Source organism: Oryzias latipes, chromosome 10 (genome assembly GCF_002234675.1).
Source record: "Oryzias latipes chromosome 10, ASM223467v1".
NCBI classification, from domain to species: domain Eukaryota; kingdom Metazoa; phylum Chordata; class Actinopteri; order Beloniformes; family Adrianichthyidae; genus Oryzias; species Oryzias latipes.
Window position 1 is genome coordinate 6223603 of NC_019868.2, and position 22197 is coordinate 6245799.

General features: G+C 40.1%; 1 protein-coding gene and 1 long non-coding RNA gene across 2 annotated transcripts; both read right to left on the reverse strand.

The window, feature by feature from the left end:
* Window positions 1-2484: 2484 nt before the first annotated feature.
* LOC111947960 (zinc finger BED domain-containing protein 4-like) lies at window positions 2485-5104 on the reverse strand. Its single transcript, XM_023958964.1, has 8 exons — window positions 4851-5104; window positions 4605-4737; window positions 4361-4452; window positions 4071-4277; window positions 3891-4004; window positions 3538-3795; window positions 2809-3431; window positions 2485-2725 (listed from the first exon to the last, which is right to left on the reverse strand). The coding sequence occupies exons 1-8, from the start codon at window positions 4911-4913 to the stop codon at window positions 2491-2493; spliced, it is 1725 nt and encodes a 574-aa protein (XP_023814732.1). The 5' UTR covers window positions 4914-5104; the 3' UTR covers window positions 2485-2490.
* A 6692-nt stretch (window positions 5105-11796) lies between these two features.
* On the reverse strand, window positions 11797-12776 carry LOC111948072. The gene is made up of 3 exons (XR_002874053.1): window positions 12646-12776; window positions 12322-12368; window positions 11797-12067 (listed from the first exon to the last, which is right to left on the reverse strand). It is a non-coding gene; the product is annotated as an uncharacterized LOC111948072 (long non-coding RNA).
* Window positions 12777-22197: the final 9421 nt, after the last annotated feature.

Genomic DNA, 22197 nt, shown 5'->3' on the forward strand with positions numbered 1-22197 from the left:
GCCGGCCTAACTGATCTGAGAAAATCGGAATCCATGAGCTTTTGTCCTGCTTACACGTTCACCGGTCATATCCGATCTGTGTCGCATGAGAGGTAAAAATCGGAATTGGGTCACTTGAACCATGCAGTGTAAATGCGGCCTAAGAGCCTTCATAGGTAACTTGACGAAGCTGTGGAAAACCACCCTTGAAGCCTATTGCAAGCCACTTGCACAAGTGTCCATCAAATGTGGGATATACCAAGGGGACGTTCGGTCCCCTCTGTTGTTCTGCATAGGTCTTTTTTTTATCAAAAGTCACCTTTTTGATATAATAAAATCTGGGGGGTTAAAGCAAATCAGAACATAAATTATATGTTAAAAGTCATGTTCTGATAGAAACACATGACGTTTCTCAGTGCAGGACTTACTGTTTGAGTAAAGGTATGTAAAGTCATAGAAACACAATTTGATAAACACCAAGACTTTTATAGAACTGTGTAAGCAATCTAACAGGTACATCCTACAGAAAGAATGAATAAAGAATCAATCAATTCTCAAGCTTCTTTTTTAACTTTCTAGTAATCTAGACAATGTGACCCATTTCAAATCTCCAGGTTTTCCTTATGCCATAAGAAAAGGATTGCTGTATATTTGCTCACCATCAGTGAGCTATGTGTTTATAGTTTGCCCCGCTTTTGTTAACAGAACTTTGAACAGTGTCAACATTCACTTTTTTGTGTTATTATGTTGCAAAAGGGAGTGTTGCATGGCTGCAGGGATCAAAGCATTACTAGCACTGAAGACATTGACAAACTTCTGCTGGGATCAAACTGATTAAAGGAATGACTCTCAGAAAGTATCAAAAATATCAAATTTGCTCTCTGACCACCTCCATACCTTAAGATTCAAGTCAAATGAATTTAAGTAAACTTTGTACTTTTTTATTTAGATGACTTACTCTTCTGTCATAAGATGGCAGTAGAGTATAGTAAGACAAGGCTGCCAGTTTAAAAATAAACATCCGGCAAGTAAGAAGGGAAGCACTTCTGTGCAATGTAACTGTTCAGTTTCAGTTTTGACAACATAAAGCTGTATTTTTGTAGTGATTTGATGTGACACCCTGACACTAAAAAAATAACTCCAGAAGTGTTTGAGTGTGTGCATGCAAGCATTTGTGTATCTAAAAAATCTCCTATCTTGCTACACTTCTACCACCAACACACTGCTACATGTTTTATTCATGCAAATTAAAGACCACACATTATTTAAATCGGGGGTCGGCAACCCGCGGCTCCGGAGCCGCATGCGGCTCTTTAGCGCCGCCCTGGTGGCTCCCTTGTGTATTTTCAAAAATGTTTTAAAATGTAAATAGATGGGAGAGAGAAATATACTATTTGTTTTAATATGGTTTCTGTAGGAGGAACAACAGGACACAAGTATTCTTTATTTTTTTCAAATGTTGTAAGAGCTTGCAGAATTGATAATGTAATGCCCAGCAGGTATGTCACATACAGTTGCAAAACTGGAGCCAAACTGGCTATAACTTGAAATGTATGCGCTGGCGAAACGCACGATTCCTCAGTTTCTTAAAGAGGAGGGAATAATGGGGAAAGCCCGACAGCATTCTCACCTTTTCTTCTTTACTAATCCTATTGTGTTTTTAGCACTCAATATGTTGAACATTGCCCTGTAGTGATCAACCTCTCTCCCTTCCACACTCATGGTCCAACAAAAAGAAACAAACATAACAGGAAGAATAAACTAAGGTGGAACAACAAAACTGCCATATGAAAAGAAACGTGAGCAAACAGAAACGCTCATGCTGAGCCCTAATTAGATCAGGAAACTGCGTCCCACAATCCCTTGCTGCTAACAGACATAAAATGCACATGACCGCCACTAGCCCCGCCTTCACCCCCTAAGGCTCATGGGAAGTGGAAGTTATTGGGTAAAACCTTGAGTAAGAGTGTTGTGAACTGAAGTCAGGTCCATGCTGTTTGTGCAGATCATGAGCGATGGAACAAATAGAATTCGGACAGAGAAGTAGGATTTGCTTCTGGTACCAGATATTTGTCATTGACACGGTATTGGGTTGTGAGTTGTTAAAGGCACGGACATTTCTCTAAAAAAAAGTCTCTTGGTAACCAATTTAGCTGCTGCTACGCATCTTAGGTGACGGTCAGGCTGGGTCATTACAATATTAGGCTTCAGTAGGGATGGGAATCGAAGCCCCATGAAGCTCTCATGGGGCTTCGTGTAAATGTGCCAGAAAAATGAATGAAGCATTTGGGGCTTCGAAACCACACAGAACAGCGGCATCTGGTGGCAGACAGGACATATATCATCTACTCCACTAAGTTCCTTGCCCTTGTAACACTTCAGTGTGGAAATAAAACAAAGACAATGTTTGAAGATTTGTGAGAAGTGCTTGTGTTACATTGTGAATGCCATGTATAAAGTGAGAATGAGTGATTGTGAACCAGGGTCTAACATGACTGGGTGGGATACATGTTATAGATTTTTATTTAAAAACAGAATTTTCTCCACTGTGCTGGGCTTCAGCCTGTTTCGTCTTTGGCTGACGATTTCGCCAGCCTTGGAGAAGATCCTCTCACAAGGCACAGATGAAGCTGGTGTGCATAAAAACTTCATTGCCAGCTTGTAGAGATGTGGGTATAAAACCTTGTTGGTAACCCAGTATCTCAGTGGGTCCTGAGTCCTTGGGATGTGAGGTTCCTTTAAGTACCTAGAAGGACATTAATAGCCTATTGTCATGCACCAGTCTAAAATGAGCAGAAGTTATGATGAGGATTCTAATCTTTACTGTACCTCTGAACCTCCACTGTTGCACTGGCAGTTGTGCTGGTCACCTGCTGTTGAACCCCCACATGCCTGTCCAGCAGGGCCCAGAGACCACCATCTTCCTGCTGACTTGAAGGACCTTCTCTAGGTGGCGACTGTGGCTGTGCCTCTGGAAGTAGCGCCTGCATTCTTGCAGCACACTCTTTAGTGAGTCGCTCTATGGCCGTGTGGGCAGAGCCTTGGCTGCAGAACCCCAGCTCTTTAAACCTTGGGTCCAACAAGGTTGCCATTGACAGAGCAGTGACCTTCTCCAGAGCTGAAAACCTCTCATGGAGATTGTTCTTCAAGTTAGTGGCCAGTTTTTCACTAAGTGGGTGTGTGATCTGACCACACCTGCTTGAGATGTAATGTTTCAGCATTTTGACCATGGGAATGACTTTGGATGCTGACACTCGTTTTTCTGTCGAAAGCTCAACTGTGGCCTCTTGAAACGGTGAAAGAATGCTCAAGCAGTGGTGTATGGCCTGGTAGTCCTCTGAGGTGAGTGGAGGAAGGTCTGTATGGAGGGTGGCCAGAGCTGCCCCCAGTGGCTCTCTCTCCTTAAACAGCCTTTCCAACATATTAAATGTGCTGTTCCATCTTGTTTCCACCTAAGATAAGACAGCAAGCACATTTTAAAGGAGAGAAGAAAGTAACACAATAAACAACTGCAAAAACATGTAAAATCTTAGATTTAAAAAAAAGAAAATGTTTCACCTCTTGTATTAATTTGTGCTCTGGCCTGGCCAGCTGTCGCTGCATCTCTGACAGCTTCTCCTTCGCTGTGGTGCTGGATTTAAAAAGACCGACAATCCTACGCCCCTTACTTCGGATATCCTCTAGTTCAGGGGTTTGGGCAAGGGACTTTTTCACCACCAAATTAAGCATATGTGCAAAACACATTATGTGCCGAAGCAGTAATATATTAGCACATGCAACCATGTTGGGAGCACAGTCTGTAACCAGGCCTGTCACCTGGAAGAAAGATTACATGTTCACAAATCATGTATATTAGGTATTGGGAGGCCATATTGATGAATGATTTTGTACTTTATTGATCTGGCTTGCACCTTCCCTTTAATTCCCCATTCTTCCATGAGAAGATTTTTGGCCTCAGCCAAGTGAGCTGCAGTGTGGGTTTGGGGAAACTTCAGAACCCCCAAGACCACAGAGGCCAGCTCCACCTAGAATGAACAAAGTCAAACTGAGATACATAAACCAAAGCATTGCACAAAGCAGGGGATACCTACCTCCTCGGTGATAAAATGGCATGTTACAGCCAAGTAAGTGTCCATGTTAATGGATGTCCACATGTCTGCTGTAAGGCTGACAGCAGAGGCCCTGCTAACCACATCTAAAGCCTTCTCCTTTTTGGCTTTGTACTTCTCCTCCACCATTGTCCTCAAGGCCTTCCTATTAGGAATTATGTAGGATGGGTCCAAAAGGTTGACAAAAGCCTAATAGTGACAAATAAAATACAGCTTATTATGTACACAAAAACATAAATAATGTAAATGCTATATAATATTATCCACCTTACCTTGAAGCCTTTGTCTTCAACAATTGAAAATGGTTGTGCATCCATTACAATCATATCCACCAATGCAGAATCAAGTTCTTGCTTTCTTGACACTGCAAAATATACATATGAAGAAAAAAAAAAATATTAATTGTAGAAGCTGAGCCTCGAACCCAGAACCTCAGCATTCACATGTCACTGATTTTTCCACTGAGCTATCTGTTTCAGTTCTTAGTGTGCCATTAGTTGCATATATTCTTATTACCAATACAAGGTGGATTGAAGGCTTGATTTGCCGACTGCGGAGTTTCAACATGATGAACGGAGCGGAGATGTCGCATCATGGAGGACGTACTATCATTAAATGCAAATTCATGTTTGCAAATCAAACATTGCACCTAAAAAAAAAAATGGAAAGAATAAAAATGATTCCTTTCAACTGACAGACATACCTATAAAACTGACATAATCAGCAATGGCTACTAATAAAATAACGTTAATAGTGTATTACCTTATTTGGAGAAATCAAGTTGAAATGATCCCAAGCCACAGAACGTTTTTTACCGGGTGCCATGACGTTGATTCTTACGATACACGGGAAACAACAGAACTGGTCGGGAAACGTTGTTTGGGATTCATCTGTATTTATAGACAACAGCGCGCCCTTCTGATCAAACACACCTGAGATCTGAAACCTGGTTCAGGTGAGTGATGCATTTGGCGCGTCATACGTCATCAATCACGTGATCTGCGCTGGTTGACACACGCTTTGAAACATTGTGCCGAAACACTCTGTTTCATGAAGGTGAACCGCGCGCCGAAGCCCCGTGTCAAACGGGCCATCCCAGAGCGTTATTGTCAACAGAGATTTGCGTCATAGCTTATGACACACGTTTCTACCAGTGGGGCTTTTTTTAACTTTCAGCGGATTGCTAAACAGCTGGCTGATGTAAATCTAACCGAGCTGAATGAAAGTTTCCAGGCGCCGCAAATGCTTGAAGCGTCGTCATGCACGTTCCATTTTATTGTTTTGTGTTCGAATCCTCAAAATAAAAATGAGATCAAAAATTAGATTTCTTTATTAAATTTCTTTAATTTTATCAAAGCAATGAAACATAATTCATTAATATTGTAATGAAGTTAAACTTGCACAACTGAGCAGTCACGTGACGCATTGTTCTCCGCAGAATGCACTGCAGGGCAAATAAACATTTAATCGTTAATAATGCTCATTATGTGTTTCAAGCAACTTAGTCATTTTAATAGTAGGCTAAAATATCTAATATAGACACATATTGCATGTGTTGCCTTCATTATATGGCTTAAATAGGGCTTTTAATATTTTGCGGCTCCAGGCATATTTGTTTTTTGTTTTTTTCGTCCAATTTGGCAATTTCAACATTTTGGGTTGCCGACCCCTGATCTAAATGATTTAGAACATTTGATTTCTTCATCTGATTGAGGATTTCCCTGTTGAATCTGCAAATTCCACCTTTCAGTGATTTAATATTTTCCTCCCTTGCTTACTGAAGCAGTCAGAGCATTTTATCAGCATGAATGTACAAAAGACAGCTTGGTAAAGAAAAAAAATGAAGATACAATGTAAATGTTAGAGTCAAGACAGCCCCTTACGGGTAGATACCGGCTGTCTGGGGGTGAAAAATTTGCAAATCTGTACCAGCCACTGCATGTACTGTATAGACTCATGCGCATTGTTTGTGTTATTTTCGTGTGCCAATATGTATCTAAGAAGAGAGAAAAGGACTTCCTGTGTTTGGCCTTAGGGTCCAGTGGAGCTTGATTCCAAACCATCCAGACCAGACCTGGACGATCCCAGTGGATGATTGCCACGGTGACCTCAACACTAAATCATGGCAAGCCGTGGTTCCAGAAAAACAACCCAGCTTTTCGGGTGAGCTCGTAAGACAAAGATGTTCATGAACATTTTTTTTATGAGCATAATAGGTCATAGAGAACACTTAAGCAATATGTGTTCTACAGACCAAAAGTTTGGACACACCTTCTCATTCAAAGAGTTTTCTTTATTTTCAGGACTTTGAAAATTGTAGATTGTAGATTCACACTAAAGGTATCAAAACTATGAATTAACACATGTGGAATTATGTACATTACAAAAAAGTGTGAAACAACTGAAAATATGTCATATTGTAGGTTTTTCAAAGTAGCCACCTTTTGCTTTGATTACTGCTTTGCACACTCTTGGCATTCTCTTGATGAGCTTCAAGAGATAGTCACCTGAAATGGTCTTCCAACAGTCTTGAAGGAGTTCCCAGAGATGATTAGCACTTGTTGGCCCTTTTGCCTTCACTCTGCAGTCCAGCTCACCCCAAACCATCTCGATTGGGTTCAGGTCCGGTGACTGTGGAGGCCAGGTCATCTGGTGCAGAACCCCATCACTCTCCTTCTTGGTCAATTAGCCCTTAACACTAGAACGCCCAGGATTTTTCACTCCCCCTGCAGCGTCCAGAGCACAGCCAAATGGCTGGGTGGCTTGAAATGACTAATTCAACAGCCTTCAATTAGCCACTTTTCATTTGTAAATGCAGCACCAACTACCTGATCATCTGGATGAAGACATGTCCTAGCTAACCACATTCTTTACTCAGATCAGGGTGGGGGAGGTTTTTCTGCTTCAAAAGAGCCTCCAAGCTCTGACAAACTTTGACTCCCAGTTTGTCAACTGAAAAACCAAGATGCCTTATTTTTACTACCCTGAGCAGACATTGAAAATGATCCTGGAGCAAGTCAACCCATTTGACTATGAGGGAGAAGAGATAGTCCTTTAGCTGGACTCAGACTGATATTTCTTTTGATAAGATTTCATGAACATCTTGTTCTCATTTGCTGATTCTAGCAGTTGTCTATCCATTTATTTTCTCTGCCTGCTCATCCTGGTCAGGATCACAGGGGTCTGGTGGAGCACATCCCAGCTAGTCACAAGCAATTGGAGAGGGGTACACCCTGGATGGGTCACCAGTCCATTGCAGGGCCACATAGATAAATAACCAGGGACACTCACATACACACCTATGGGAAATTTAGTCATTTAATTTAACCACATGTTTCTTGGTCTGGGGAGGCAAAGGAGGCCTATTTGACATGTTTTGGAATTTATAGTTTCAACTAGAATTCAACAAAAAACAAAAAAAAATTAAAATAAACAAGTGAAACAACATATATCTTTACATTGCTGAAGGTTTTCATTGCTCAGATCTCAGAAATCAGATCACAGATGAGGAGATTTCTTTTACCATCAGAAAGAGAGGAGACACACTGTGCCAACAGAAAAAGCAAAAGATGGCACGATGTGGCATTCAGAAAAGGTTGGGAGGCCTCTCCTTTACAGCACAATTGAATGTTACACTGCTGAGGAAGAGCCTACTGCTTTGGTCAGAAGTACGGTGTCGACTCGCTTACAGAGTTTCCTGTGTTTCCTCACTCTGAACATGCTTCAGACTATTCGGGACTGTGTTGTTCAGCATGAACGTCAGACAGAAGATGACAGCTGGTTCATGGCCCTCCCTGAACTAATGGGGTTCATTGCCATCCTACTTGTGAGGAGGGGATAAAACTTCCATCCATGCAAAATGCAAGATGCAAGATGGTTGGTGAAAATGGGAAATCCACTGATCTAAAAAAAACTATGGTCAGAAACCACTTCAAAGATATCATGCGGCATTTACACTTTGATGTCAAGGGCACGCGCATGGAACAAGTTGGGACTGACAGGTTTCCTGCAATCTCCAATGTTTGTGGGTTTGTTGTTGCCAACTGCATCAAACTTTCAACCCAAGAGAAATTCACTGGGAGCTTCTAGAATCAGTAAAAAACCTTGCACAGGTACATGCGGGAGCTGAGAAGGCGAAAAAGGATTACTGTATTTGGTGACAAGCTCCCATACCTGGCAAAGGGAAACAGGCAATTTGCCAGGTGAATAGTCAGTACAAGAACAATAATGCCGGAGTGCGCTTTGCTGATTGCTACAAGTATACCATGTGGCAAATGCAGAAAGGAGATTTTGGAGACAAGTAGTGGGTTGAAGATATGACTTTGACCAGATGATTTCTTTGCTTGAACATTTCAGTATTATGTCGGTAAAGAAGTGTCTCTTGTGCATGAACGATAAATCTCAGCCAAAAAAGAAAAACCAAACTGTGGTGACCTCTTACTAGAAGTGACAGAGGTGAGGGGAAATAGTGAAAACATGCGCAGCCACTTGGCTTTTTGCATGCCAAAAGAACAACCTAATGGCTGTGCTGTTCATGTGCAAACTATGTTGAAGGCTGCTCTTTGGGCATGTAAATTTTAACTAATCCAGCCACTTGGCTGTCCCTTGGACATTGTAGGTAGAAAAGCCAAATGGCTGCCCTACGGACGTTCTAGTGTTAAACAGCCTGGAGGTGTGTTTGGGGTCATTGTCCTGTTGAAAAATAAATGATGGTGCAACTAAACGCAAACCAGATGGAATAGCATGCCGCTGCAAGATGCTGTGGTAGCCATGTTGGTTCAGTATGCCTTCAATTTTGAATAAATCCCCAACAGTGTCACCAGCAAAGCACCCCCACACCATTACACCTCCTCCTTCATGCTTCACAGTGAGAAACAGGCATGTATAGTCCATCCGTTCACCTTTTATGTGTCGCACAAAGACACAATATATAAAAAAATATATATATTTAAAAAAAAAGACACAATGGTTGGAACCAAAAACTTAAAATTTGGACTCATCAGACTAAAGCACAGATTCCACTTATCTAATGCCCATTCCTTGTGTTCTTTAGCCCAAACAAGTCTTTTCTGCTTTTTGCCTTTCTATAGCAGTGGTTTCCTAGCAGATTTTCTACCATGAAGGCCTGATTCACACAGTCTCCTTTTTATAAACAGTTGTTGTAGAGATGTGTCTGCTGCTAGAACTCTGTGTGCCATTGACCTGCTCTCTAATCTGAGCTGCTGTTAACCTGCCATTTCTGAGGCTGGTGACTCGGATGAACTTATCCTCTGCAGCAGAGGTGACTCTTGGTCTTCCTTTCCTGGGGAGGTCCGTATGTGAGCCAGTTTTTTTGTAGTGCTTGATGGTTTTTGTGACTGCACTTAGGGACACTTTCAAAGTTTTCCCAATTTTTTGGACTTTCTGACCTTCATTTCTTAAAGTAATAATGGCTACTGGTTTTTCTGTACTTAGCTGCTTTTTTCTTGCCATAATACAAATTCTAACAGTCTATTCAGCAGGACTATCAGCTGTGTATACACCTGACTTCTGCACAACACAGCTGATGGTCCCAACCCCATTTATAAGGCAACAAATCACACTTGTTAAACCTGACAGGGCACACCAGTGAAATGAAAAACATTTCAGGTGACTACCTCTTGAAGTTCATCAAGAGAATGCCAAGAGTGTGCAAAGCCGTAATCAAACCAAAAGGTGTCTACTTTGAAGAATCTAGAATATGACATTTTTTCAGTTGTTTCACACATTTTTGTTATGTATATAATTCTGCATGTCAGTGTGGCTCTACAATTTTCACAGTCATGAAAATAAAGAAAACTTTTTGAATGGGAAGGTGTCTCCAAATTTTTGGTCTGTACTGTAAGGGTGAGTAAGGGTTAAACAAATCACATGACTACCCCGTGCGTGCATGGGGAGTAAGGAGCCAGTGCACACACCTTACTAATGAATGGACTACTATGTACCGTATGACAGAATCTACCGTACCGTCATAAGTACGCGTAACTCACATTATTCATGATTGATTAGCTGGTTCAGGTCCGTCAGGCCAATTAGAACATGCCAGAGCAAGGTACAGTGGTGGACAAAATTGTTGGTACCCCTCAGTTAAAGAAAGAAAGTCCACAATCCTCACTGAAATGACTTGAAACGTTCAAAAGTAACAATAAATTAAAATGTATTGAAAATTAAATAATCAAAATCAGCCATTACTTTTGAGTTGTTGATTAACAGAATTATTTAAAAAAATTTGATGAAATAGGGCTGGACAAAAGTGATGGAACCTCCATAAAAGACTGAGAACTAATTGCCCAGGGGGTCATGATGAACTCAGGTATGTCCTTTAATTGACATGACAGCTGTTTTCAAACCCATAATCAGTCAGTCTGCCTATTTAAAGGGAGACAAATAGTCACGTTGCCGTTTGGTGAAAAGGTCTGCACCACACTGAACATGGACAACAGAAAGCCAAGGAGAGAATTGTCCCAGGACATTAGAAACAAAATTATAGACAAACATCGTAAAGGTAAAGGTTATAAAACCATCTCTAATCAGCTTGAAGTTCCTGTGACGACAGTGGCACATATTATTCAGAAGTTCAAGACCCACGGGACAGTAGCCAACCTCCCTGGACGTGGCCAGAAGAAGAAAATTGATGACAAATTGAGGAGACTGATAGTTCAAACTGTCTCCAAAGAGCCCAGAACAACCTCCAAAGACATTAAAGGTGAACTCCTAGATCAAGGTACATCAGTGTCAGATCGCACCATTCGTCATTGTTTGAGCCAGAGTGGACTTCATGGGAGATGACCAAGGAGGACACGTCTGTTGAAAGGAAATCATAAAAAAGCGAGACTGGAATTTGCAAAAATGCATGTTGATAATGTTGTTCTTTGTAGCCCAGTTTTATTTTATCTTTCTTTAGTCACTTGGACAGTCTGATCCTTCATTAATGGAGTTATGTGGGTTTTAATAAGCTGACAAAATTTAACCCTTGTGCTATCTTAGATGACCCCACCCTTTCATTGACGTGTTCGCCCTACCATGACAAAGGTGGATAAAGGTGGAAATATTTCATGTAATCCATGGACACCAGTGAAGATCACAAATCATTGAAGAAAAAAGGTTCAGAGCACTGTCTAGTGGGTCTAGATGACCCAACTACCAATGTTAAAGTGCATAGGATAGCACAAGGGTTAAAAGGATTCATGCTAGAGTAACAAGCAAACATATGTTTTCTATGCAACTGTAATTGTCACTTTAAAAAGTTATAATAAATAATCAGTTATTTAACATTAAGTAGTTACATTTATTTTTTCATTACATTTAGTTACATGTATAAGTTATATCTGGCCCTTTGAGGACAGCCACTATGCTAATGTGGCCCTTGGTGAAAATGAGTTTGACACCCCTGCACTAAAGGTACCTCCAACCCTGTTCCTCTTGAGCTATTGCCCTGCTTGTTTTGCAGCTAAACCCGCTTCAGTAATTCCTTATCAGCTAAATGAGTAATCGTAATTGATTCTGAACATTTTTTCTGCATGATGAAATGTCAAATTGACATTATTTTTAATCTCTGACAAAGTAAAATAAGAAAAACAAAGCAAATAATAAATGTGAATGTGAGTCTTTAAACTGGAAAATAAACATCCAGATGACTTGAAAGAAAAAAAATATATATATATAAAAACCTAAAACTGCATCAACAAAGTAAATCATATTTGCACATTTCGGTCTTTAATAAACTGCACATAACGAACATCCACAAACAACAATCCTTCAGTATTTAGTTGTTTACAATCTGCAAACATCCATAGATTTAGGTCCTGCTTTGACTGAATCTACTACGTGTTTTACGAAGCTGCTTGTACTGTTGTGTACAAACAGGCTGAAGACTCTCCGCTCTCTTGATTCCTCCTAGGTTCTGCTCTTTTCATGGAAAAGTCAAGTGCTGCATACATCTTTGCCGGCTCTTCTTTACCCTAAAAAAAAAAAGTCAAGTTAACAGATCGGAAATTCAGAGATTAAATAACAAAAAATTTATTTTTCTTGCATAAAATAAACGACAAACTCATTCAGGCAATAAAGGAGCAAAGTTGTCATAGTTTTACTATTGAATTAACTCCAAGGTTACAGAGCTCTTTGACAAGATAAAGATTGAGAGGTTTGATCTTTAAAGTAGAAGTATATGTAGAAAAGTAAAATGAGTTTTTTCCATTTAGTTTGCAGTAATTACCTGATTTGGATTTAACTGTTCTTCTGCTAAACTGAAAGTAATTGTTTCTGCAAAAAAAGCCACAGAATAAAAATATTAGTTATTGTGCAAAAAATCTGTCTTGTGAATTATTAATACATTGTAAGATATTACACATTTTAACAGTTTTTTTCACATTTTCAACAATTTCTTTGTCATCACAAATCATTTAATAGTGTTGTTTACTAAGTATGAAGTAACATCACATAAAGATCTAGATCATTGTGGTTAACTTGTAAATAACCGTAGTATTAGAATACTTTAAAATTGCAGCAATGCAAAACTGCAAAATATTTAAAAATTAACCTTTCTGATGTTCAGAAGTTCTTCTTCTGTATAAATAAGTAAGCAGGAGCACACAAACAGTCGCACAGCAGGCCAGCAGACCTCCCAGCACAGGAACAAGTGGATCCAGTTTGGCTACTAAAGATGAAACAATGTTCACTGAAGAGGTTTATCATTTTTATATATTTTATCACACATAAACTGATTCTCTCCTATTCCCCATAAACTCCTCAGGTTAAATCAGATGCCATTTTTTCACACATTGTTGTATGTTAAGCATTTCACAAAACAAGGTCACTTAGAAAACATCGATTTAACAGCCTCAAGATAAATCAAGATCTGAGGAGAACATACCAGAATACTTCATCTCCACTCTGGTTCCATTTCCAAACAGTATTTCTCCACACATTGCCACAGCACAGTAGTAGCTTCCAGCATAAGAGGAGTCATTCAAAGTTTTGGTGAGACGATAGACACAACTTTTTCCAACAGTTTGATTGTTTAAATCTGTTGGAGTAAATATGACACCAGGATGAGATGATCCTGATGCAGATCTGAACCAGTGAACATTCTGATTTCCAGGACATGTGATGATATTTTCTTCATTCTTGGAGATCAAACACTGGAAGTTCACAGACTCTCCCAGCTGTGCTGCTGCCAAGCCTGGGCTTTGTCTGACATAGACAGCTGGCTGCTCTTGACAATCTGTGAAAAAGTGGGAGGACAACTTGAATTAGCACTTAATGAATAAATGTATTGAGACTGAGTGTTGACGTGTTTTATTGAAAATGTATTACCTTTTACAGTCAGCAGGAATCCAGCTTTAAAAACTTGCAAATATTCTCCTCCACCTTGACAAAAGTATTCAGCTTCATCCTCTTTAGTAACTGAAGTGATGGTCAAAAACATCTGATCCTTTGAGTTGTTGACTTGAAGACGTTGGTTATTAAATGGTTTAAGTAGCTTTACATTAGAATAGGCCCCTGAAGCGACTGTTTCAATTATTTTCCCAGGAGACTGCTTATACCACTGGACAAATCTGCTCTCATCTTCAGTGAGTGAACAGTTAAAAGTAACCTTCTCACCAACTTTAACTTCTATTGTGGTGATCAGGCGAGGAGGAGCAGCAGTGTGAACAAGGCCTGAAGAAAAGAGACAACAACTGTTACTATAAGAGTTTAAAACACTTTTAACTTTGAATCTATACTGCCAAACGTGAAAATACTTGAATTAAGTAGTCAGATGATAGCATTAAAGCCCACTGTTCTTATCGTTCAGTACAAATAAAGTTTACTTACACACTGTAGACAGAAAAGTCAAAGCAGCCAGTTTTCCGATCATCGTGGTAGAGCAGTCTCATCTCTCACCACTGAAGTCTTCTTACCCAGTTAAGCATTTGGTCACAAGGTACTTTGGGTTTGCAGAGAGGAAACAATGTGATTGGCTGGAATGGAACTTAACTTTGGCCTACTATGGAGACCTCTGGGAACCTTAGTTTTGTTAGTTAAAGCAGTCACTTAAAGAAAATAATTAAGTCTTCAGTCCAAAGAAAAACAGAATTAGTCTGCTTGTAGAAATCTAACATCCTTAATGGTAAATTCTAAGTTCAGAAACAATTCACAATGTTCACAATGCAGAAAATAACCTTTTTTTAAATGTCAAGTCTAAAATATGACATTTGTTTTAGCTATATAACACATAAAAGTGTTTGTTTGTCCGTCTGTCAGTCTATTAAACACTCAACATGATGACTCCATATGTTTTGCCCAGAAGGAAAGTTAAATCCAGTATCCATTGATTATCAAGATAAGGAACAGTGAGCCTCTGGAACCTTTAGGAACCTCTTCACTTTAGATCTTAATTTAGGCCGGCTCACCTCAGTAAAGTGCAGGTAATCACTGCTCTGAGGCACCTTTTCTTCGTAAAAGACTCTGAACTGGCAGTATAGTAAACCTCTGCAACATCTAAAGAACACATGTTGATTTGAAACATGGTGTCTTTTCAACATTCGCTTCTTTCAACTTCTCCACCAGAACTACAACAGAACTAATACTCATGCTGATGCTCACAAGAGAAAGACTAAATCCCAGGTGTACATATTTTACATTTTTAAGCAGTCATGCATGGAGCTACACAAACCCACAAAGAAACATCACAGACCTACTCATAGCAAGCAACTTCTGTGCCAGACCAATAATTCCCATTTGCTCGGCTGGTGTGATCCCCTCCACGGTCTATAGAGAATGAAGAAAACCAAATCATGTCTGGGTTTTAAACTCTGGTGTCATAAGATCTGTTGCATCAGCAAGCTGTAATGTCAGTAATTGAGCATCACCCTTTAGAGTTGTCAAAAAGTGCCCTGATACCTTTTTGTGCTGTTTTGTCCCATGAGTCTTAATGAGAAACTGGCTGCAGCTGGGTAGGTGGTGGGACTAGCTGAGCAGTGGTCCACACTTTTTTTCAGGCCACTGACCAGTTTAATGTCAGATGATATTTTATGCACTGGCCTGTACGAGGCTGAAGTGGGTGTTCATTTTTTTTGTTTGTTTGTTTTATTTATTTTCCAGTTTCCCTTCATTTTATTTTTCAAGGCAGGTTCATCTTCATCCTCTATAAATTATCTACAGGTGGCTTAAACCTTATTTGTACACTAGATTTTGTGTAGGAACTATTAAAAATGTAATATAGATTTTCCCTTAACCCATATCTGTGATAGCCGCTTCTTCTCCATAGTCAGCTATAAACATCCCTAGCCAAGAAGGCTGTCTGTTCACAGAGTGCTGAGTCCAAGCATACCAAAAGAAAGTCTAATGAAAGGGTAGAATGTGGCAGGAGAAGATGCACCACCAAAAGAGACGACTGTGGAATTAATCAGATTATCAAAAGAAAAAGATTTGAGAATCTGCAGACATCCAGAAAGAGTAGAATGTGGTGAAGGAACAGCTTCAAAACCCCCACATTTAGATGCATTCAGGAAATGGACTACTACTGTCACTTTTCGACTGTCACTTCTGAGCCTGGACCAACAGAGGAAACGTCTCAACTGGGCCAAGGAGCAGAAGGGCTGGACTGTTGGCCAGCGGTCCATGGTCATGTTTTCTGATGAAACGAAAGAGTGACTTTCATTTTGGGAATCAAGGTCCAAGGATTTGGAGGAAGACTGGTGAGGAGCAGAACCCAAGCTGCTAAAGGTCCAGTGTGAAATCTCCACAGTTAGTCATGATTTGGGCTGCAATGTCCAGCGCTGGTGATGGTAAACACTACTTTCCTCAATCCAGAATCACTGCAACAGCCTACCAGAATGTTCTTAAGGACTTCATGATTCCTTTATGCTGAGGATTGGGATGGAGATGCAGATTTCATCTTCCAGCAGGACCTGGGCGCTGCCCATCTGCCCATACCCCCAGAAACACCCAAATCTGGTTTGGTGAACATGCCTTCACAGTGCTTGACCAGCCTGCCAACATGCCAGATCTAAACCCAAATCAATTAAACAGTGGGCTCTGGATCTATGTCCTATGACCACAGACATTTTTACAGGAAATTATTAAAATCAATATGCTTTTCCATGATGTAATCATTTTTTGGAAAGAGTCTGCATACGTATTGTTGTGAAGAACAGGTCCAGAGGACCAAAGCAGCAGACTACAGGCTGGTGGTGAGTGAAGGCTTATTGAGATGTTCCAGAGTGGAGATGGGAGTAGGGCTGACGGCCGGGAGCACGACTCAGGGCTGATGGCAGGCAGACAAAACAGGCTGGGTACAGAGCCAGAGGTCCAGACGGCAGGATTCAGCTCCCATAACGAGGACAATCTTTTAGGAGTCTGGGTGAGCAAATAGAATGAGGCTTGATGACAAAAGTGGCAGCAGGTAAAAAGGCGGGACTAGTCGAAGGGGCCGACGTTGGAACAAAAAACTCTCCGCCCAGCTCCTGCAGAGGCAGAGAAGAGGAAAACAAGAGAACACCAGGGAGAACAGGGATCTTATCACCCACCATATGTTCACTTTCTTGAAGGCCAAATGGTGATACCCAACAGATCCGTACTCTGAAATTCAGTGTCACAACATCTGCTTTTGAAGGAAAAAAAGAAATTCTGTGGAGACAATCAGTACTTGAATTTCAACTGTTGTTTTGGTTTCGGTTTCTGTACCACATTTACAGATTTGACATTTATGTAGTTTTGTCAACTACATAAACTTATTGAGACCTCCAAAGATTTCTTGTTCAGTGTGAGTCACTGTGCATCTTTTAAGAAATTAATGAAACATCCTGGTTACCTTTTTCATTGAAAAAACACACATGACTGTAGGAAGTGCGCTGTTTGGCACAAGCTTGCTTTTCAAAGTCACACACAGGTTGTGCAAAGAAATGCAGCTTGTGGTGAGCCACGTCTCTGCCTTTTGACCAAGCAGTCACGTTGTTTACCTAAAACAGACCTCATTCGGGGCTTCAACAGGAAGTGCTGAAAAGGTGAAGGTGCAACAAAAAGTCTTTTAACTTGATGCATTTGATCAGAATGATTTTTTCCTGCATCTGTTTGCCAGCAAAAGTGTCCAATATTCATGATTCCTTTAATTCACAACCACAGTGAACAGAAATTACATTAAAAATAGCTTTTTGAGTTTCAAACCATAAAAATAACCACAACAGTGAAAATGTTTCCCTGCATCTATACACTAAAAGACAGACATTTGTGTTTCTTACTGTTAGGAAGGTATCAATTCAAATCAAACTTTATCTATAAAAAAGCTTTTTTATACTCTACAGTTAAAAAAAAACAGAATAAAAGTAATTAAAATAAAAAGAGCCCAGCCCACCCTTTACCTCCCCCTCCCTCCATGATCACACACTAACAATGACCCCACGAACAATGAATACCTGTAGAAGTAAATTCTAAGAAAAGATAAAAAAACAACTATAAATAGTAGCAATATAGTTTGTTAAATTAGTGAAAGGTTTAGATTATGTTTCAGTTTAGAAATATAAACTATATTTATTTGCATGTGCAGAATATGCAAACTCCACAGAAAAAAGACCTGAAGATTCAAACCAAGCCCTTCTCGCTGTGAGGGAAGAGCGATAACAATCGCCCACTGTGCAACTTCTTACAAGTCATTCATTTATTCACAAGTCAGTCGTTCAGATGTTTGAAGGTTCTGAAAACGCAGCACAACATCAACTGGTGCACATTTCAAAGTCTTACTTTAGTTTTAAAGTTCAAACAATTGACTTAATAGAGCTTTAATGGCCACCACAACTGAAAACAGCTACCACAGAAAGGAAGACAAATGTGACACAATATTATTACAGGAAGGATAACATATCTCTGTGACTATATAGTAAGCTGTAAACACAAAGATTTGAAGCAGGTCTGTTTTCACATAGACCACAAACACACAATTTTAACTTGTCAGATTTACATGCCTGTTTTAGGTATTATTCTGGTTTGTGGAGTATTTCACTTCATTATAAACCATATCTTGCTTTTCTAGGCCCATTTAAACCTGAATCTGAACCTAAAACTACAACACAGCAAAAATATGCAGCAATATTTTTACTATAATTTTTTTTTATTTAAATTGTGAACAGAATCTATGCCTGGCATTAGAGGAGCAGAGCTTCCAACCTGCAGTTCACTAACATTTTATTTTTTTCTTTCTGTGCTGCTATCTCCATGATCTGTTTCCTGATTGGCAAAAACTGTATATGAATGTTTGCATATTCATATCTTGGTAACTTGGCCCGTTTATGGACAAATGGGGGCAGATTGTGGGAGTTGCATTCATGCACAGCTAACCGCAGTTTGGTATTCACAACAAGACTCTTGCATGAAAGCAGATGCTGCATGATTTTATAAATGTAGAAAGCATCTTCTGTCTTCTAGTGTTGTTTAAATCTACTCATAGTTTTAAAATTGAGGCCCCAGGTTACCACTGGGGAAAATATCTGTTCATTGTTGTACAGACAGACACTTAGAACATCTACTAATTCATGTCACTAATTTCTCATTTTTAAAGCACTTTAACAATATTTAACTGCATCTGTACATCTTTCTCCTACCTGGACAGCATCTGTCCATCCCAAAATTAGGATCAACATTTGGAATTATACATTTTAACCATTTAACCTTTGTCATTTTTTAAAGCGATATAAAAGTGCAGTTCAAGGCCGGCTTCTAGATAAGGAAAGACCCTTTACACTGACACCTCTGTTTGAGAGCAAAACCACAGCAATGCTCATGTTTCCATGCATCATTTGTTTGTTTTCGCATGCACAGACATGTGAGAGGGGCCAGAAATGAAAAAAGAACGTTGCGGTTTATCTTTTCTACAGAACAGTTGAGTGTGTTCATGACAATGTGCATTCATTAGATTTTTTTTAAACCAGATTAAATAACGAGGACTTCATCAGGAAGAGTGTTACGTTTTAAATCAAATATAAAATTGCATTCATAACGTCAAGGATTGAAACTGATGGTGGTGACCATCAGAGATTATGACCACAAGAGGTCACACTGACAATGAAAAAAAGCTGAGATCATTCTGATGGGTTTAAAGGCTGTACCACAGATTGGTTGATTTAGTTTGAACAGAAGTATAAAAATACATCTCTGTTCATATTTACATCCCTTTTGTATTTCACACAGAAAAAAGAGGTAAGAAAAAAAGCTGGGCGATGAGCCTGTAGTGTGTATTACCCGTATTTTCTATGGCGCTCTTTTTAATAAAAACCTCACAACATCTAAAGTGAATCCTGATCTTTTGATGACTTAAGTTAAAAAAAGTAAATATAGTTAGGCATGAGTTACGTAACAGTCAACCCAAATACACAAAGCAAATCCACCCAACCCCCCATTAACACACACACTAAAGGAAACTGTGTTCACACCTTTTCCTGCATGCAAACACTCTTTACAAAGCAACTTGATGTGGGTGAATTGAATGCGTTGAGGCCCTGCAACAGACTGCCGACCTGTCCAGGATGTCCCCTGCCTTCATCCACTGGGCCGGGATAGGCTCCAACCAACCAACCAACGAACGAACGAATGAATGAATGAATTTGTTGAGGTAAAGCTGGTCCTCGTTACACGTTTTGCTATAGAGACAGAGACCTCAAGGACACAGAGGACCAGTTTTCTACAGCAGAAAAAATAAAAGATTCATTATTTAGGCCGCAAAACAATGAAGAATTCATATTGAACAATATCAACTACATGGTAAACTCGATTTTTTTTTAACCGACTTGAGTTAACGAGTCACTCACCAAAGGGAATTGAGTTTTTAAAGTCATTTTAGTTATTAAGTCACTTATCCAGAGAGTGCAAAGTAGTCCACATGTTCACACAAACTTGACTTGCTCTCATGTCCAAATTATTCTAACTGTTATAATATTTAAAATAAAACAGCTTGCGTTTTTCTTTCTTAGAAACACAATGAAAAAGTGTATACGGCATGCACACAATGTAAATATAGTATATGGCAAACTTAAAATGAATGTAAATTAACCTTAACCCATAATCTAAATATCTCATAAAGAGCAGGGCTGCTAGGACTTAATGAGTAATTCTCTTCTTTTGTAAGTTTGGTTCTGAGAGTGTTTGCTTTCCGTTGCAGAGAGGAAAAAAGAATTACGTTACCATGATAACCTGGATAGTTTTCTACAAGTGCAGGTTAGAAGTAGAATAGAACATAGGTGGGTAATGAGTCAGTGGGCAGGAGGAATTGTGATTCATGAGTCAGTAAAGTTACTAACAAGTATTGAAGGGTTCGTTCATGACTCGCATATCGTTAGTTTTTAGAGCCATGACACCAATCTGACTATAGAAGCTAAGCAGAGTTGGGCTTGATGGCTGAGTCAGAAAAGTTATCTTTTGTAAAACTGATGGGGAATAACATAGAAATTATTAGTGTTTTACTGTAGCATCCCACAGTGGAGGGAGTTGCTGAAAGGAAAAACAAATCTGAGTAGACCAGTGGGCTTAATCACTCTGAAACGTCTTGAAGTCATTTTCCACCCACATTTATTTACAACAATGTATTAATTTGACTTTTTTTGTCCATGAACTGTTAATGCCCCTTTAGAAAAGTAAGCAGGTTTATTCTGAATTTTACTCTTGCTCAAACAATATACCCAACTGTTGGCAGGTGAACGTATCCTCTTCATATCAAAGTCAAAGTCAGCTTTATTGTCGAGTATGGAGAGGGGGGAGGGCAGGGAGGGAGTGGAGTTTCCTTATCGCCTGATGGAGGAAACTGTCCTTGAGTCTGCTGGTTCTGGCCTGGAGACTTTGCAGTCTCCTCCCTGATGGCAGCAGGCTGAAGTGTCTCTGGGATGGGTGGGAGGGGTCCCCTGCAATCCTGATGGCTTTGCGGGTGAGGCGGGGGTGATACATGTCCGAGAGGCCAGTAAGAGGGACACCGATGATCTTCTCAGCTGTTTTTACAATGTGCTGCAGTCTTCCGGCAGGATGCAGTGCAGGCTCCGTACCACACGGTGATTTAGCTGGTCAGGATGCTCTTGATGGCGCCCCTGTAGTAGGTCTGCATAATGGGGGGAGGAGCTCTGGCCCTCTTCAGTTTGCGGGGAAGTGCAGACGTTGCTGGGCTTTCTTGGCCAGTGATGCAGTGTTGTGTTCCATGACAGGTCGTCGGAGATGTGCATCCCCAGAAACTTGGCGCAGCTCACTCTATCCACTGCAGCACCATTGACGATCAGTGGAGTGTGCTGCATGTGAGTTCTCCTTAAGTGCTGCGTGTGAGTTCTCCATTTTCAAATTCTCTACCTCTGTTCCAAAAGCTGCCAACTGATGGCCTTGCTGCTCAAAGGTCCTTTTTTTGACAAATGTGTATTGAATGATTAAATTAATAGTGGATTGGAAATCGACAGAATTATTGCTGAATGAAATATCACAATATTCACAATCACTTTTTTTCCTACACCCCTATAGAAAACAGGAGATGCTGCTGTGAAGAAATTAAAGTACATCACCATAAAGAACTTAAAGGATTAATTATAAGCAAAAACATAAATGTAATAAAAGACACAAATATGAACACTGAAGGTATGGATAAATGGATATTCATTAGTCAAGGTACACTTTCAGAACTGTCAGGTACTGGGGCCAGGGTGGTTTGGTTAGGCTTTTGTTTTTTCACTTCCGGGTTGTTACTGGGCTTATTTTGGTGTTTCCGGTTTTTGTGCCGTTTCTCATTCTCGCAGTCTTTACGTTCTGTCATTATTTTCACCTGTGGCCAATCACGCTGAAAGTATTTAGCCTGTGTCTCCCCTGTCCTCATCATGGGACCGTTTTGCATGCTTTGATTGTGGTTTGTTCAGCTTCTGACATCAAAACTGTTTTCAACTTCAATCTCCTGCGTCCTGCGCTTGTGTCCTCACCTCCAAGTCCTGACATTATGGTCCCGTCAACATGGACGCAGCAGGCGCAGAAGATTCGTGGTCCGGCCTCGGTGACCAGGATTGGGTTATCCGCCAGCAGAAGGAACGGCTCAACTTTCTGCGGAGGGGAATGCTGGAGATGTCCGCCCGCCAGGAGCAGCATCTGTCTGCGATAG